The 16,079-nt window shown below is 42.9% G+C and overlaps 2 protein-coding genes across 4 annotated transcripts in view; one reads left to right on the top strand and one right to left on the bottom strand.

Annotated features, from left to right (window-relative positions):
- The window catches only part of rcbtb2 (regulator of chromosome condensation (RCC1) and BTB (POZ) domain containing protein 2), a 33,234-nt gene extending 31,296 nt beyond the window's left edge, over window positions 1–1,938 (bottom strand). For 2 of the 3 annotated variants that reach the window (XM_052109615.1, XM_052109613.1), the window contains exon 1: window positions 1,490–1,693. The gene's annotated coding sequence lies outside the window, so the exon portion shown is untranslated. Of the gene's footprint in view, window positions 1–1,489; window positions 1,694–1,790 lie in introns of those variants that run through there. The other variant, XM_052109614.1, reaches the window with a different exon arrangement.
- On the top strand, window positions 450–9,375 carry LOC127631488 (cysteinyl leukotriene receptor 2-like). The gene is made up of 2 exons (XM_052109624.1): window positions 450–702; window positions 8,296–9,375. Exons 1-2 carry the CDS (start codon window positions 636–638, stop codon window positions 9,258–9,260), a joined length of 1,032 nt encoding a protein of 343 aa, XP_051965584.1. The 5' UTR covers window positions 450–635; the 3' UTR covers window positions 9,261–9,375.
- Window positions 9,376–16,079: the final 6,704 nt, after the last annotated feature.

The following is a 16,079-nucleotide window of genomic DNA, read 5'->3' as shown; positions in this document are numbered from 1 at the left end:
CCTTAGCCAAATACATTTAAACTCAGTTTTTCACAATTCCTGATATTTAATCATAGAAAGCAGTCCTTGTCTTAGGTCAGTTAGGATCACTACTTTATTTCAAGAATGTAAAATGTCAGAATAATAGTAGAGAGAATTCTTTATTTCAGCTTTTATTCCCAGTGAGTTAGAAGTTTAAATACATTTTGTTAGTATTTGGTAGCATTGCCTTTAAATTGTTTAACTTGGTTCAAATGTTTTGGGTAGCCTTCCACAAGCTTCTCACAATAAGTTGCTGGAATTTTAGCCCATTCCTCCAGACAGAACTGGTGCAATGGAGTCAGGTTTGCAGGCCTCCTTGCTCGCACATGCTTTTACAGTTTTGCCCACAAATTTTCTATCAGATTGAGGTCAGGGCTTTGTGATGGCCACTTCAATACCTTGACCGAGCTTTAACTTCATGGCTGATGTCTTGAGATGTTGCTTCATTATATCCACATAATTCTACTCCCTCATGATGTCATCTATTTTGAGAAGTGCACCAGTCCCTCCTGCAGCAAAACACCCCCACAACATGATGCTGCCACCCCCATGCTTCATGTTACGATGGTGTTCCTCGGCTTGCAAGCTTCACCCTTTTTCCTCCAAACATAACGATGGTCGTTATAGTTCCATTTTTGTTTCATCAGACCAGAGGACATTGGAGCACTGGCTTCTTCCTTGGTGAGCAGCCTTTCAGGTTATTTCGATTTAGGACTCGTTTTAATGCGGATATAGTGCTACGTAACCAGAGTGCATTTTTGAGCAACATTTGAATTTCAGTGCAATTAAACGTGCCTATATGATGATGGCCAAAAATGCTGTTTAGGTAGGCACATCCACATATTCAAATGAAGAACACATAAATGAAGACCTGTTGGATATCTAATTAAATCTAAAGCCACTATTGAACATAAAAGCAGAAAACAGTTAGTCCTCCTTCTCAAATCTAACAAAGCACTTCATTAGCAACCATGTGCCATGGGATCACCATGGTTATTAGACATTGTACCATGGAAGTACCATGTTTTTGTTTTTTTTGACTTAACGACAATACCATGTTTGTTTGTTTTTACCTGTACCATGGCAGTACAATGACACTCTTTGAAGTACCATGAAGACCATGTATATACCATGGTATATCTAAATATGGTAATCATTTAGTGCCATTGTACATATCAAAGCACAATGGTATAACAATACGACGCTGCACTAGTACCACGATGGTACAACAAATGTACTTTTAAGTGGCATTACTATAAATTAGACTATAAATAAAATGTCTGTTTCTTAAATTAATAAAGCAAGCTTTGTTTTAATATTCACCCTCCATATTAACTGTCAAACACTTGTTAGCATAACACTTTTAATGAAGAACATACACGAAAAATCCAATAACATATAACCCAACATGTCAACTAGTGTACTACTGCCCGCTTTTAGAAAGTCTAGTTTACGTAAATACACTCACGTCAGTTTGTTGTTAATCGGCTATTAGCTACGAAGCTAACTATCGTTCACATTCATCATTACCCCTCCGTTTAAAGATGCTGAAGGATGAATAGAATCCACAAGCCTACATAAACCTCGAGATAATATGCTATTTACACTGTGAGCAGGTTAAAAGCAGCTGTTATGGCATATCTAGTGGTGTTTGAATAAAAGCTAGCTGAGGTTAGCAGGCCGGATTGGTGTATTGACGTCATCCAGGAGGTGATGTGTCAATCAAACTTACAGAGAGATTTCCCGATATTATTTATCTAAGTGTTTACCTTGTGTTAATCTGAAGTCCACCGTCTTCATTCCTAGCAGCAGACGGTCATTTAGTAGAAGCGTTAAAGTTTTCAAACAATCAGTTTTGCGTTGAGATTGTGTTGTGCATCTCTACAGTCAGCTGGCAGTGTGTCATGTGGGTGGATTTTACCCATACAGCATTTGAGCCAAACTTCCCTTACTAAAATCACAATAGCAAATATGTATTTCCATCAAAATCACACCATTACTGTAAAACAATAATAATATGTTTAGCTGTTAAAAATGAAAAACTATATACTTTGTGTTTGTGAAATGTTCCAAATTGTCACACTTTTTGCTCTGGTCAATATTACCCAGGCTAAGTCCATTTCTGTACAGTTTGACCACAAAAAAACAATTGAATGTGGAAATTAAAACTTTCTACTGTTATTGCCAAGGAAAAACGAAACCGCTCATTTAATGACAGCCCTATCTCGTCAGACAGTTGGCACATTTTGTGGGTAATTGTCACTGACACTGATTTGAAAATATATATTTTGTATTATTATTATTAAATAGTAAATACTATCTAAAGATAAAAAAAATGTATTATATGGTATTCAGTGGATTTTCTGTTGTTTAAAAAACAAACAAATTTGTGAGCTGAATTTGCATGTATCTATATGAGAAGGAGTGGGACAAAAGGCGAAATAGAACCCATCATCATCATGAAACAAGCACATCCACACCATCATAGCACCCCACACCACTGCAGCGAAACCAGGGATGCAACTTGTCTTTAATTTCTGTGTTTCCACCAGACTAGATAGCCACTCTGTGTGACAGGTGCTGTACACCTCGTGCAAACAATCACTCCATTTCCATTTATGGAATTTCTTGTTCTGATGAAGTGGTGGCCAATGCAAAATAGCAATAGTAACTGTTGTAAGTATAGAATGATCAAATTGTCAGCTTGGGTTTTTAAAGATTCAGTATATTAACATTAGCTTCTTTGTCTCATTGCTTACCATAGTTTCTGCCAAAATACCGTAGTGTATAGCATTCTAATCCATTCATAACTAAATACACAAGATTTGCGAATATGAGCAAGGATTAAAAAGAAAGAGGAAGATTTGGCATGCACGTGTGAGTGATTGTTACAAGTGCCAATGGTGGATCAAACAATAATTTGCGGACCCCCTGCGGTACATCCGTAGACCCCCTGATGAAGACCCTTGCACTACACCATTGAAGCAACACTCGATGTCACAGTTTGTCTTTAATTTTTGTGTTTCTACCAGGCTATTTGAGCACTGTGTGGCAGGTGCTATTTGCACCTAATGCAAATAGTCACTCTGCATTTTTTTTAGTGGTGTCAGTTTAAATGCCTCCCATAACTTGCCACAGGTGCTGCTGATACTGTTCTACTCAGCAGTCATTAAGTCTGTCCTCTGCACTTCAGTAACTGTCTAGTTTGGTGCAGCTACTAAATCAGACATCAGAAGACTACAAAGGACAGTTCGGACTCCTGAGCGGATTATTGGTTGCCCGCTGCCCACCCTTCAAGAACTGTAAACTTCCAGAGTGAGGAAAAGGGCTAGAAAAATCACTCTGGACACCATTCACCCATCCCACTACCTTTTTGAACTGTTGTCTTCTGGCCGGCGCTACAGAGCACTGAGCACCAGAACCGTCTAGCACAAGTCAGTCCCTCAGGCTATCCATCTCATGAACAGTTAAAACTGCCCCATTGGGCAATAATTATGTGCAATACACAGCTTAGAATGATATTGCTGTGTGCCATGTCCACCAGGACAAACTGGACAATATTGATGTGAAACAAATCAACAGATCACTGGTTTCAAAAGGTAGGAGTACTTGAAATGTGTCCTAAAGGTTACATTTAGCTGGCAAATTTGAGTAAAGAATTTCTTGTGTTCAGTGATTACGGTACTTTTGTGCGGTACAATTGGTTATTGGTTACGTGGACTACAATACCAGTTTATACCTGTAAGTACTCTCCATACATTTTGTATATGTACTCTGATGTTGATGGATGAGAGATGTTGACGATTGCAATATGGACAGAGTCAAGTTAAAGTTCAGTCTGTTAAACTGCCTCCTTGTCGTCATTTGTTACCATAAACTTATAACATTACTTAATTCATTAATTAACATATTATTTTAGTCAATACAGACTAAAAACCTTAATGTCAATCCTTTAATAATGTTTTTTCAGTTATGAATGTATGCTTATTTAGATATTCTATCATGAAGTACAGAAAGCTAAATGTAGTCTTGTTGGTTTACATAATCGGAATTGTGTAATTATTGTCTCAGGAACATACTGACATAAAAACTCCCTTTATGAGTGTGCTGGCTACCATATCTATAAATAAAGGCTTTAGATGACATGAAATTGCAGTCAAAAGTCTATCATAAATGCAAAAATCCTCAACTTTAAGGGGGGCTCTGCGGACTGCTTTTACAACCCCACCAGTGTTAAAATCAAACCTACGCCTGGTATCTCTAGTCTCTATTGTTAGCGCACACAGCTTCACTAATTACACAAAACGAACACTTCGTCGGTCACAGTAACAGCTTTGTGGCATTCATGTTCAGTGTGTGCAGGGTTGGGTTACTTTTGAAATGTATTCCACTACAGATTACAGAATACATGCTGTAAAATGTAATTTGTAACATATTTCGTTAGATTACTCAAGGTCAGTAACGTATTCTAAATACTTTGGATTAATTCTTCAGCACTGGTAGATTTTTTCACTTGTTTTGACTATAAAAACTCAGGAAGTACAGTAAGACATAATACACATGTTAAAAATACATTCTCTGAAAAACCTAAATATTTTATGCCGTGTTGTTTCTAAAACAAGACAAGACAAATCAACCTGATCTTGTTTTAAAGATTTTTTGCTATCTTTACAGGAAAACAATACAAAAATTATTATCAAGAATAAGATTTTTGCCCTAATATCAAAGGTCTTACATGAATTTTCTTGATAAAAAATATGATTGTGTCTGGTAACATGTGCATGTATAATGGCTAGAAATAGCATTTTAGCTTAGCGTAAAGCTAACAATTTACACAAGGTTTATTTCTATATCTTCTGCTCCAAACTTACTTCATACTTACTTCTCTGTCTGCTCTTATTTTACATACATATATATTGTCTTATTGTGTATTTCTATATACTAATATTTTCTATTCACCTTTTATTTTGATTCTATGTTTTTATTATCTCTGTCTTGTTGCTGTATTGTTTGTGCACTGGAAGCTTCTGTCACCAAGACAAATTCCTTGTATGTGTAAGCATACTTGGCAATAAAGCTGATTCTCACTACGTTCTCATTCAGCATTCAGTAACATTTCTGGAGAGAGACAACTCATGCACATGTTTGAGAAAGTTGTGCAAGGAAAGCAAGCAATGTCTTGACACAGGCATGTATACAGACACAAACTGAGTTTATCTTTGATAGAGTCATGCAAACTTTTAAATCCTTGAACATTTGTGGTTTACATAAGCGTTCCATATCTAAAAGGGTTTCATATTGTGGGAGCAATAAGGCATGCTCAGAAATCAGGTGAATTTTATGAATGTAATCCAATTTATTGGGTTGTATGGTCATTTAGGTATTTAAAAATGGATGTTGTTAACCTCATAAAGCGTAACATTGATTAAATCTTAGCAATCTGTAAAAAAACCAAAACTGAATATTTCATTAATATTGTCAAATATACCATATGTATATATATTCATGAAGTTTATAACTATGTGTACAGTTTATAGCATATGTAATATGTATCTACTGTGATACGTCAGCTAAAAGACCAAAGACAATTGAGCATGTATTTTGGCAATGAGACTGGGAGAGAAAGTGAGTCAGTAATCCAGAGCTGCAGCAATGTGTAGAGCAATGCCTTTACACAACTTCATTTATCTACTCACACTTTTGCACTGGTCACCGCTTATACCGGATTTGTACTTGTGGGATTTTGAATTATTTGGTTCTCTTGGCAGGTAAGTACATGAGAATGTTTTGAAGAAAATGTAAAGTTTTAATGGACTATAAAATAGAAATCAATAAAAAAACATTTCAATGGACCTTTGATTGTAAGACACTTTCATGACCATGAATACATTTATTATGTATTATCATGATAAAAAAAGTCTGTTCAATGTCTTGTACAGAAGAAGAATATTTTAGCATTTTCTGGTGTTTCAGATGTTCCCAAAGATAATCCAGATTTAGAATTAGAATTTCTTTCTTTCATTCCAGACAGAAAGTCATATTTTACCAACAAGAATCTAAAATGTGTGTAAATGGGTCTTTACAAACCTTTCAAATGCTATTCTTTGTTGTGTCTTTAATCAAGAGTTTACAAGTTTAAACGCACATTATTATCATTATTAACAACCAACTTCTTTGACAAATGTAACCTTCCCTTTGTTATGTAATGTTTGCATAAATCTGAAAAAGTGTTTGAAGCAAACATAGACTGTTTGCCCATTCTTCTTTTGCATGTCAGTTCAGATTCATACAGACTGCTTTCAGTTGTGACTTTCTTACTGGAACATCATTGTTTTTGCCTTGGGAAGTGCATTTTACCCCTAGGATCTAATGGATATTATCTGATTGTTTTATCAGATTGGATGATGGTTTTGATTTTTTAGAAGCAAAAAATAAAAACTAATCGTGTACAAAAGTAGAACAAAGGGGCAGAAAAGATTACATTTACAGCATAAGCTCAAAGTATACTTTGGTTTTATGGAGATGCTAGCGCATTCAACGGCAGAGTACGCAAGCTCTGTATGCGTGTAGCACAATTATTTTAACCGGTCATATTTTTACGCATAAACTGTGCATGTGCATGGAATTGTTTGCAATTATTGGTGGGTCCACAAGGTGGCAACACTCACAGATAGGCGGTTGCTTTTGAAGTAGTGCAAGAAGTTGTAAACACTGGTGAAGATACTGGTCAGGTCAGGAGATACTGTAGCTTACCTGCATTTGTATAACTTGAGTCTGGAAGACTATAAAGACATCTTTATGGGTCTAAACTCCAGAGGAGTAATAGTACAGTATTGAATTGAAGTCATAGCGTGCATGCATCAAATGGAGTATATTGTACTTTGAAAGGCTAGACAGTTCGACTGTATGTGAATAAGTTAGCATATGCGTAAAAACCGAAGTATACATTGGGCTATACTGTACATTTTAAGGATGTATATATTCAGACTAATCACAATGTGAGGGTGACATCAAAAGTGAGTAGTAATTTTAGTTGTAAATTATATAATACTGTCAACAAAAATATGCAGATTTTATTAATCCTACTCCTTAACCTAAACCTAAACCCTAACCCTAAACCTAACAGTCAGTAATTTGAGAACAAAAATGAAACCTCAGAATCACACTCACCATTGTTTATGAGAACACAATTACTGTCAGGTTTTTACAGGACCAGAACCCATGTCTCAGAGTTTGCTTGTGCAACAATATATCAGTAGAACTGGAGGGAAATTAATTCTAGATTAATTCGGTAGAATGCGGTCAGTTTTCAGGTTATGTTGTTTTCCGTGTGATGCAAAATGCCTGATAGGAATGGCATTTGTTAGTAATTCAGAAGAATGGGGTCAATTTCAGGGTATATGAATATTTGGAATATGTCGATTTCCTGTGTGATCATGTTGATATATTTATTAACTCAGAACATAGTGTCAGCAAAACTTGTCTATCTTCCAGTTATATGAACTAATGGTCTATTGTCTCTGGACTAATTTGCATACAACAGTGTAATGGATCTTTAGGTTTGGGTATGGAAAACACTTCAGGTAGTTTTTATTTTCTGCCTTCAGTTCATTTGAGTGCAGCCTTCTCAGGCCTTTCTTATTTGTCAGTTCAAAGCAATAAAAAACTCAGTAACTTTTCGAACACTTCAGCTTCACAACAACAACAATAATAATAATAAACACAATAGGGCACGTCAGTCACTGCGCTTTGGTGTCCTTCTCTCTGCCTTCTCTAGTGTGTTCAGCTGTTTTAAGGCATCTCTCCGCTATCACTGTAATGAGAAACAGCTGTTAGAAATCACGTCAAATGAGGGATGTATAATCTCTCAGTATAAACCAATGAAAGACCCAATGAAAGACCTAGGACACGCTGGAGGGATAATACTCTCGGCTGGCCTAGGAATGCTTGGGATCCTCCAGGAAGAGCTGGAGGATGTGATCAGGGAAAAGGAGATATGGTTTGCTTTGCTTAGTCTGCTGCCAATGTGACTCAGACCCGGATATGCGGCAGAAGATAGAGAGGGATGGATGGATGGATGGATGGATGGAGGGAGAGAGAAGAAATCAATATATTTTTGGTTGTTGACATTTTACATCACATATAAAATTGCTAAAAACTGCTTTTAAATATCTGTCTAATTTCATGGACAGCGGACACCATTAATCAGAGGGTTAAAAATTGACTTTGAATTCCTTTTTTTATCTCAATCATGTGTGGTCTTTATGTTCACAGAATTCTCCAACCCAACCATGAACCAGCCAAATGTTTGGAACACCTCAAACAACTGCTCCATTAGTGAGTTCAAGCGTAGTGTCTATCCAGCTGTCTATCTGTTCATCTTCACCTTCGGGCTTATTGGCAACCTCATATCTCTTTTCTTCTTCTTTGGCTTATGGAAAAGAAAGATGGCGTTTTCTCCAGTCAACATCATCATGCTCAATCTCCTAGCATCCGATCTGATGCTGGTGTGCTCTCTGCCATTCCGAGCCACCTACTATCTCATGGATTCCCACTGGACCTTTGGAGACGTCACCTGCCGGATCATGTCCTACATCCTCTACATCAATATGTATGGCAGCATTTACTTCCTAATGGTTCTTAGCGTGGTCCGCTTCGTGGCCATTGTTAAACCATTCGTATACATTCACTGGCAAAGTTCTAGAAGAGCTTGGATAATATGCATCATCGTCTGGTTGATTGTGTCACTGGCCTCTATCCCACTTCTTAGAGCAAGGAATAACCAGGACACGTTTGGACGGACAAAATGCCTAGAACTGGACTCGTCCATGCTCAAGACCATTATCGTATTGAATCGGGGAGTCTTGTTTTTGGGCTTTGTGATGCCCTTTGCGGTCATCTCAGTGTGTTATATTTTTGCAGCCTTCTACTTGCTAAAGAAGGCCAGGCAGAATCAAAGATCTCCATTTAATCACAAGAAGTCTTGCTCTCTTGTGATCAGTGTGCTTCAAATTTTTCTCACATGCTTCATGCCGTATCATGTAGCCCGGACTCTCTTTTTGGAGGCTGAGATGGATTTAACAAATACCAGCTATGGCGGGTCCTGCCATTATATTCAGCGTTTGAGACAGGCCGCGGTCATTACGCACTGTCTAGCTTCAGGAAACAGTTGCTTGGATCCTATTCTCTTCTTTTTCGTGGGGGAAAACTTCATTAACTTTTGGCGTCAAAATACGTAGAGGCGACGGAGTTGCATAATAGAGCAGAATGTGAAAGTGTTGGAGAATATACAGCCTGCGTTTTTATAGGGAAGGGGTAATGACTGTTGAGGTGTGTTTAGGACCTGTTGGGACTTGAGGGAGAACAGAAGAAAATTCCCCAAATAGCTGAAGAGAAAGATGATATTGGTGGTGTAAAAATTCAGTGCTAATGAACTAGCTGAAAAACACATCTGTTCAGCGAGCATTTAACCAACCCACACTAATTGCACTTACCACTGCACTTCATTTAGAAAAGAAAGAAAATGTAAATCTTTCTTCTGGTCTAGCATCTTTATTACTCCAGCCACTGTGAGAACTTGGCAGTCTTACACTGCAGATGTTGTTAAACTTTGTCAAAGTTAAAATTTTGACAAAGTGCTTGCTATGTGTCTTATTTGTAAGTCCCTTTGGATAAATGTGTATGCTTAATTACTAAATGTTAATGTAATGAGGTATAAACTTGGTTAACCTCTCCTACAAAAGAAACATTTTATATTAATACATTATTTCTCCTACACCAAAGAGATGAAATGGAGAGCAAATTAAATCTTCTCCTTCTCTGATGTTTCTCTTTGAGAAAAGACCTACCATATGGTTGTCTCCTCAAGTGTTTCAGAGACGATCTCAACAATGTCTAAAGCTGTGTTCAGATTTGCATATATACCAAAAGGTTGTAATCAAAAATCAAAGACTTCAATACGAACTATGAGGCAGGTGTAAACAATGAACAGTGAACACGAACGCTAACAAGGACTATGGAGTTACATAAGGGACTAAAGTGAAAACTAAGAAATGCAAAAGTGACAACAAATGGTAAACAAAAGGGCAACAGAGAAACAAGACAGGGTAATCGTTACATAGCCCCCCCTTTAAAGATCGGATTCCAGACGATCCTAACAAACACACAAGACAAAAGTCCATAAGAACAACATGAGGGCACCGGGGGCAAACAGACAGTACAAGTGGGCACATAGGTAGACAGGCAGACCAGGGGGGAACACTGGGCAGGCAGGAAATCCGGGGGCAGACAGGCAGGGCACAAGAACAAGGAGGCAGTCCGAGGGGCACAGAGGGCAGGCAGGAAATCCGGGGGGGGCCACGAGGGGAAATGAGACAGTCCACGAGGGCGTAAAGGGAGATGCGACAGTCCACGGGGGCACAAAGGGAGATGAGACAGTCCACGGGGGCACAAGGGACAACCAGGCAGTCCATGGGGGCACAAAGGGACAGGTTTGGGAGGCCGGGGTGGTATCGACCGGGCGGGGACAGGTTTCAGTGGTCTGGGAGCTGGCCACAGGGCAAGGACAGGTTTGGGGGACCAGGGAGGAGGCCAATGGACAGGGACTGGGTCAGGAGGCCTGGGGAAGGCCTCAGGACGGGAACAGGGTCAGGAGGCCTGAGTGGAGGCCACCGGACAGGGACTGGGTCGGGGGCCTGGGAAGAGGCCACGGACTGAGGCTGGCAGAGCCGCAGTGAGGCGGAGCCAAGGAGGACTTCGGAGGCGGAGCCATAGAAGACTTAGGAGGCGGCGCCAAAGGAGGCTTAGGCAGGGCCATGGCAGACTCGGGTGGTAAGGCCTTGGGCAGGTCAGGAGGCGGAACAGAGTTGGGCGGAGCCAAGGGAGGCGGAGCCGAAGGTGGCGAGGGCGAAGAAGGCTCTGAAGACGGAGCCAATGGAGGCTTCGGAGGCGGAGCCAGGAGAGGCTCGGGAGGCTCAGGAGGTGGAGCTGAGAGAGGCTCAGGAGGCGGAGCCGAGGTAGGCGGCTCCGTGGGAGGCTCTAGGAGCGGAGACCAGGAAGACTCTGGAGTCTCTGGGGGTAGAGACGTAGGAGGCTCTGAGGGTGGAGCCGCCAAAGGCTTGAGTGGCTTGAGAGGCGGTGCCGGAGGAGGCTCGGGAGGCAGAGCCATAGGAGGCTCTGAGGGCGGAGCTGTCGAAGGCTTGAGTGGCTCGAGCGGCGGAGCCGTAGGAGGCTCGGGAGGCGGTGCCATCGAAGGCTTGAGTGGCTCGAGAGGGGAAGCCGGAGGAGTCTCGGGAGGCGGAGCCATAGGAGGCTCGGGAGGCTCGGGAGGCTCTGAGGGCGGAGCCGTCGAAGGCTTGAGTGGCTCGAGAGGCAGAGCCGTAGGAGGCTCAAGAGGCTCTGGGGGCGGAGCCGTCAAAGGCTTGAGTGGCTCGAGAGGCGGAGCCGTAGGATGCTCAAGAGGCTCTGGGGGCGGAGCCGTCAAAGGCTTGAGTGGATCGAGAGGGAGCAATCGGAGGCTCTGGAGGCGGAGCCGTAGGAGGCCCCGTAGGCGGAGCTGCAGGAGGCTCGAGAGGCTCTGGGGGTGGAGCCGTAGGAGGCTCAAGAGGCTCTGGGGGCGGAGCCGTAGGAGGCTCGGGGGCGGAGCCCTGGGAGGCTCGAGAGGTTCGAGAGGCGGAGCCCTGGCAGGCTCGAGAGGCGGAGCCCTGGCAGGCTCGAGAGGCGGAGCCCTGGCAGGCTCGAGAGGCGGAGTTCTGGAAAGCTTGTGAGGCTTGAGAGACGGAGTCCTGGAAGACTCGAGAGACTTGAGAGGCGGAGTCCTGGAAGGCTCGAGAGGGTTGAGAGGCGGGGCTCTGGGAAGCTCAGAGGGCGGAGCTCTGGAAAGCTCGGGAGGCTTGAGAGACGGAGCCCTGGAAGACTCGAGAGGCTTGAGAGGCGGAGCTCTGGAAAGCTCGGGAGGCGGAGCTCTGGAAAGCTCGGGAGGCGGAGCTCTGGAAAGCTCGGGAGGCGGAGCTCTGGAAAGCTCGGGAGGCGGAGCTCTGGAAAGCTCGGGAGGCGGAGCTCTGGAAAGCTCGGGAAACTCGGATGGCTGAGCTCTGGAAAGCTCGGGAAAGCTCGGGAGGAGGAGCCCTAGAAGGCTCGAGAGGTGCTGGCTCTAGGATGGGCACGACCACTGGCGCTGGCTCAGGGACGGTCGAGGCTACAGGCGCTGGCTCAGGGACGGTCGAGGCTAACGGCGCTGGCTCAGGGACGGTCGAGGCTAACGGCGCTGGCTCAGGGACGGTCGAGGCTAACGGCGCTGGCTCAGGGACGGTCGAGGCTAACGGCGCTGGCTCAGGGACGGTCGAGGCTACAGACACTGGCTCGGGGACGGTCGAGGGCTCAGGCTCGCTCACTGTGACATGCGTGGGCTTTAGCTCGCTCACTGTGACATGCGTGGGCTCTGGCTCGCAGACCGGGGCTGGCGCGGACCGGGAGGCGGAAGCCCGTCTTCTCTCCCTCCTCCGGGCAGACGCAGTGGGCCGCGCTGGCTCATGGAAGGCGACTGGCGTGGGGACGGGCTCGCTGACAGGTGGGGCTGGTGCGACAGGAAGCGCCAAGGACGATTGGGGAGTCACCACAGTGGGAGGAGAGGTGGAATCCTCCTCGGCGAAGACCACGGTGTAGGGTGAGCCGCAGACCAGTAAGGTCGCCTCCAGAAAGTCGTGGAGAGTCCAACCAAGCGTTGCCGGCGCAAACGCTCCCTGAGCTGAACCGTGTAAAGTGTCCCTGAAGAAGACCACCAGGGCTGAGTCCGGGAAGTCTGTGAACTTCGCCAGCCGAGGAAGTCGCTGATGTGGTCTTCAACAGGGCGGCCCTCTTGTTTGAGGTTGAGCAACCGGCAGTTGGCCCGTGATAACTGCTGGATCCATAGTGATCGATCGCTCTGTTACGCCTGAATAATGAGGCTGACGAAGAGATGCGGATCCAAACGCAGTTTGAGTTTGTTTGGTAACAAAACACTAAATGAACAAAAGAACAACCCACGATGGGGAAAAGAAACATAAACTAGATAAGGTAACCACGGTAGAGACAAACAGGGAACAAGGGAGACGCAAACATCAGCAAACATCAAACAACGATCGATAAAGATTTGAACAAAGACACGGGTATAAATACACAAACATGGGAAAAGGGGCCAATGAAAGAACAGAACTCAAACAAGATAACAAGGTGATTAACAGAAACCAAAGGAAAATTAACAGGGGCAGGTGTAAACAATGAACAGTGAACACGAACGCTAACAAGGACTATGGAGTTACATAAGGGACTAAAGTGAAAACTAAGAAATGCAAAAGTGACAACAAATGGTAAACAAAAGGGCAACAGAGAAACAAGACAGGGTAATCGTTACATAGCTAATGAAAATCCCTGAAATTAACACATTTCTTTTGAGATTTGTCTTTTGAGTATTATCATTTTCAGTTTTCTTTATGGTCACTAAATAAAATGTTTTGTCCCATAAGTGTAAGGATGATATTTGGGGTAAAAAGCCCCCCTGTTGCAGGGGCTAAAGGCCCCTATTAAACACATTGTATTTTGTTTTGTTTTTTAAAGTTGGGAAAATAGATTTGTTATGAAATATTTTCAAAGTGGGCTCACATTGACCGATCATCATAGAGATTAGTTTGTTCATAGAATACTTAAGATGTAATAAAATACCAAATGTGTTTGAAATTAACAGGAAATGGTTGGCTTTTTTCTGAAGAAGTTATTTTGAGTAAGCATCATCTTAATATGTTACTCAAAAAAGCATCTTGGTGTCTCAAAATTATTTGCACGAGTTGACAATTTGTCATCTACACGTTACCTTTTACACCAACGGCGCTCTCAGCAGCTGTGTGTAACAGTTCGTTTAGTTCATGTTCATATAAATGATGAGTTGGACCGGATTATCCCAAACATGCCGCTTTTATTTCTTCAGCACATATCCATACAATAATTCTGCTGTATTGCAGTGAACATAAATTCCCGGGTGGTTCAAGGGAATGTAACAGAACAACTCTATGGCTCTCCCATATTTTTACAGAGCAACACTACGACCACGCTTCTTCCCGGACTTCACTACCCATAAAACACTCCGTTAGAACTACAAAAACCACATTCTTACAATCTTAAAGTAATAGTTCTCCCCTCCACCCTTGTCCCGCAACACTACCCCCACTCTGGATGGTGATTAACTTTAACACCAATCCAGCACCCCTCATATAAACATGAAATGCATCAACATAATTTCACAGTGCAAATAACAGGCAGAAATACATTCAACATACTGTCTCCTGTTTTTTTTTTTTTTTTCAGTCCAAAGGCAACTCCATTTGATGGAGCATACAGTCCATTTTTGCAAACTCCACTCAATAGAGACATTGGCCCATGTTATCTAACCCCACACGATGGGGTACACAGTCCATAAGGCAGAGGGGTAGCACGGTGCAGGGGGGCTTAAGAGTTCACTATGCACAGTCCATTATGAAAGCAACGGTAATCCAGTTCAAATACGGTTCGAGTTCAGTAAGACGATGGAATTTCCTCTTCAAATTTCTCTGCCGAAAGAAGAAATTAGCAGAAGCCATTGCATTACATCCACACACACACAAAAAAAAAAATAGTTTACTCTTAGTTAACACAGCCATAGCTTTTTTTTTTCCTTATTCCAACACAACAAAACAGTTACAATCCACCCGGGTATGCACAGAAAATAAACAACATTAACAGACAGCATGTTTCTGATTTTGTTTCTTTTTTTTTTTTTTAACAATTAAGCATCAATTAGTCCAGTCACCAAACCACTTTGGTGGTCTTCTCACTCGTTGCGGCCTACCCCCTATTTGGCCGTTAACAGTCCCTGTTTGACTCTGTCGCACCGTGCTACCTTCACTGCACTGAACATCTTTATTCTCCTGTTCTGCCATTGGCACACAATATGTTTCGTCAAGTACAGGCACTTTGTCCATGCCACTGACATTTACAGGTTCTTCCGTGAAGAGGCGAGTGAGGTCCAGGTCAAGATCACTGAACTCTGCTCCAAGACTGGGAATAGGAACCTCCTGGGGCTGCCAGGCTTCTGAGCCTTTAAACACCCAGCTGTTCTCCAGAGGTTGCCGGGAATGGTATGGCTTGAGCTTATCATGATGAACGACCTTCACTTTTGTCTTTGGACTTTTCTGAATTCGATACACCAAATCATCCAGGTGTCCTAGGATAAAGTAAGGACCCTCATAAGCAGGAAGGAACTTCCTGATCTTATTTTTCACCCGTTTAGTCCCTTTTATGAGATACCACACAGCATCACCAACTTTATAGCGTGTCCTAGCAACTCTCTTGTCATATTGCTTTTTGGCACGCCCAACAGATCGACCCAAAGCATCTCTGGCAATTTGATGTGCCAACTCCAGCCTTTCTCTTGTCTCAGCAATGTATTGTGGGGGAGTTTGAGCTGAGGTATTGCTGGGGGGCATTCCTGCTACTAGGTCAATGGGCTCCGTCAACTCCCGGCCAAAGAGCATCATATTAGGAGTGAAGCCAGTGGAGCTATGTTTGGTAACTCGGTAAGCCATCACAGCAAAGGGAACCATGAGATCCCATTCCCAGTGACAACGTTCCGAAGTGGTGGCTAGGATTTTCTGGAGGGTGGCATTAAATCGCTCGACTTGCCCATCAGACTGAGGTCGGAAAGGGGTCGTTCGGGTCTTTTCAATTCCCAGTAGGTCACACATTGTTTGGAAGACCTCCGATTCAAAGTTAGAGCCTTGGTCGCTATGTAGTGTCGACGGTGCTCCTTAGCAACACACCCATTCAGCAACTATAATCTCTGCAACGGTGACAGCTCGGTCATTGGGCAGGGGGTAGGCTTCCACCCACTTGGTGAAATAGTCCTGCACCACCAGAATGTAACGATTGAAACGTTCAGTTTCATTCATGGGACCCATCAAATCAACAGCGATCCTTTCCATAGGAACCCCCACTCGTATAGTGCCCATAGGCGCTTGAGGCCTCTTTGTGGGTCGGGCCTTTGCAGCACA

The sequence above is a fragment of the Xyrauchen texanus genome, chromosome 38 (genome assembly GCF_025860055.1).
Source record: "Xyrauchen texanus isolate HMW12.3.18 chromosome 38, RBS_HiC_50CHRs, whole genome shotgun sequence".
Classification (NCBI taxonomy): Eukaryota; Metazoa; Chordata; class Actinopteri; order Cypriniformes; family Catostomidae; genus Xyrauchen; species Xyrauchen texanus.
The sequence above is the reverse complement of the archived record's forward strand: the minus strand, read 5'-3'. Positions and strand labels throughout refer to the sequence as shown.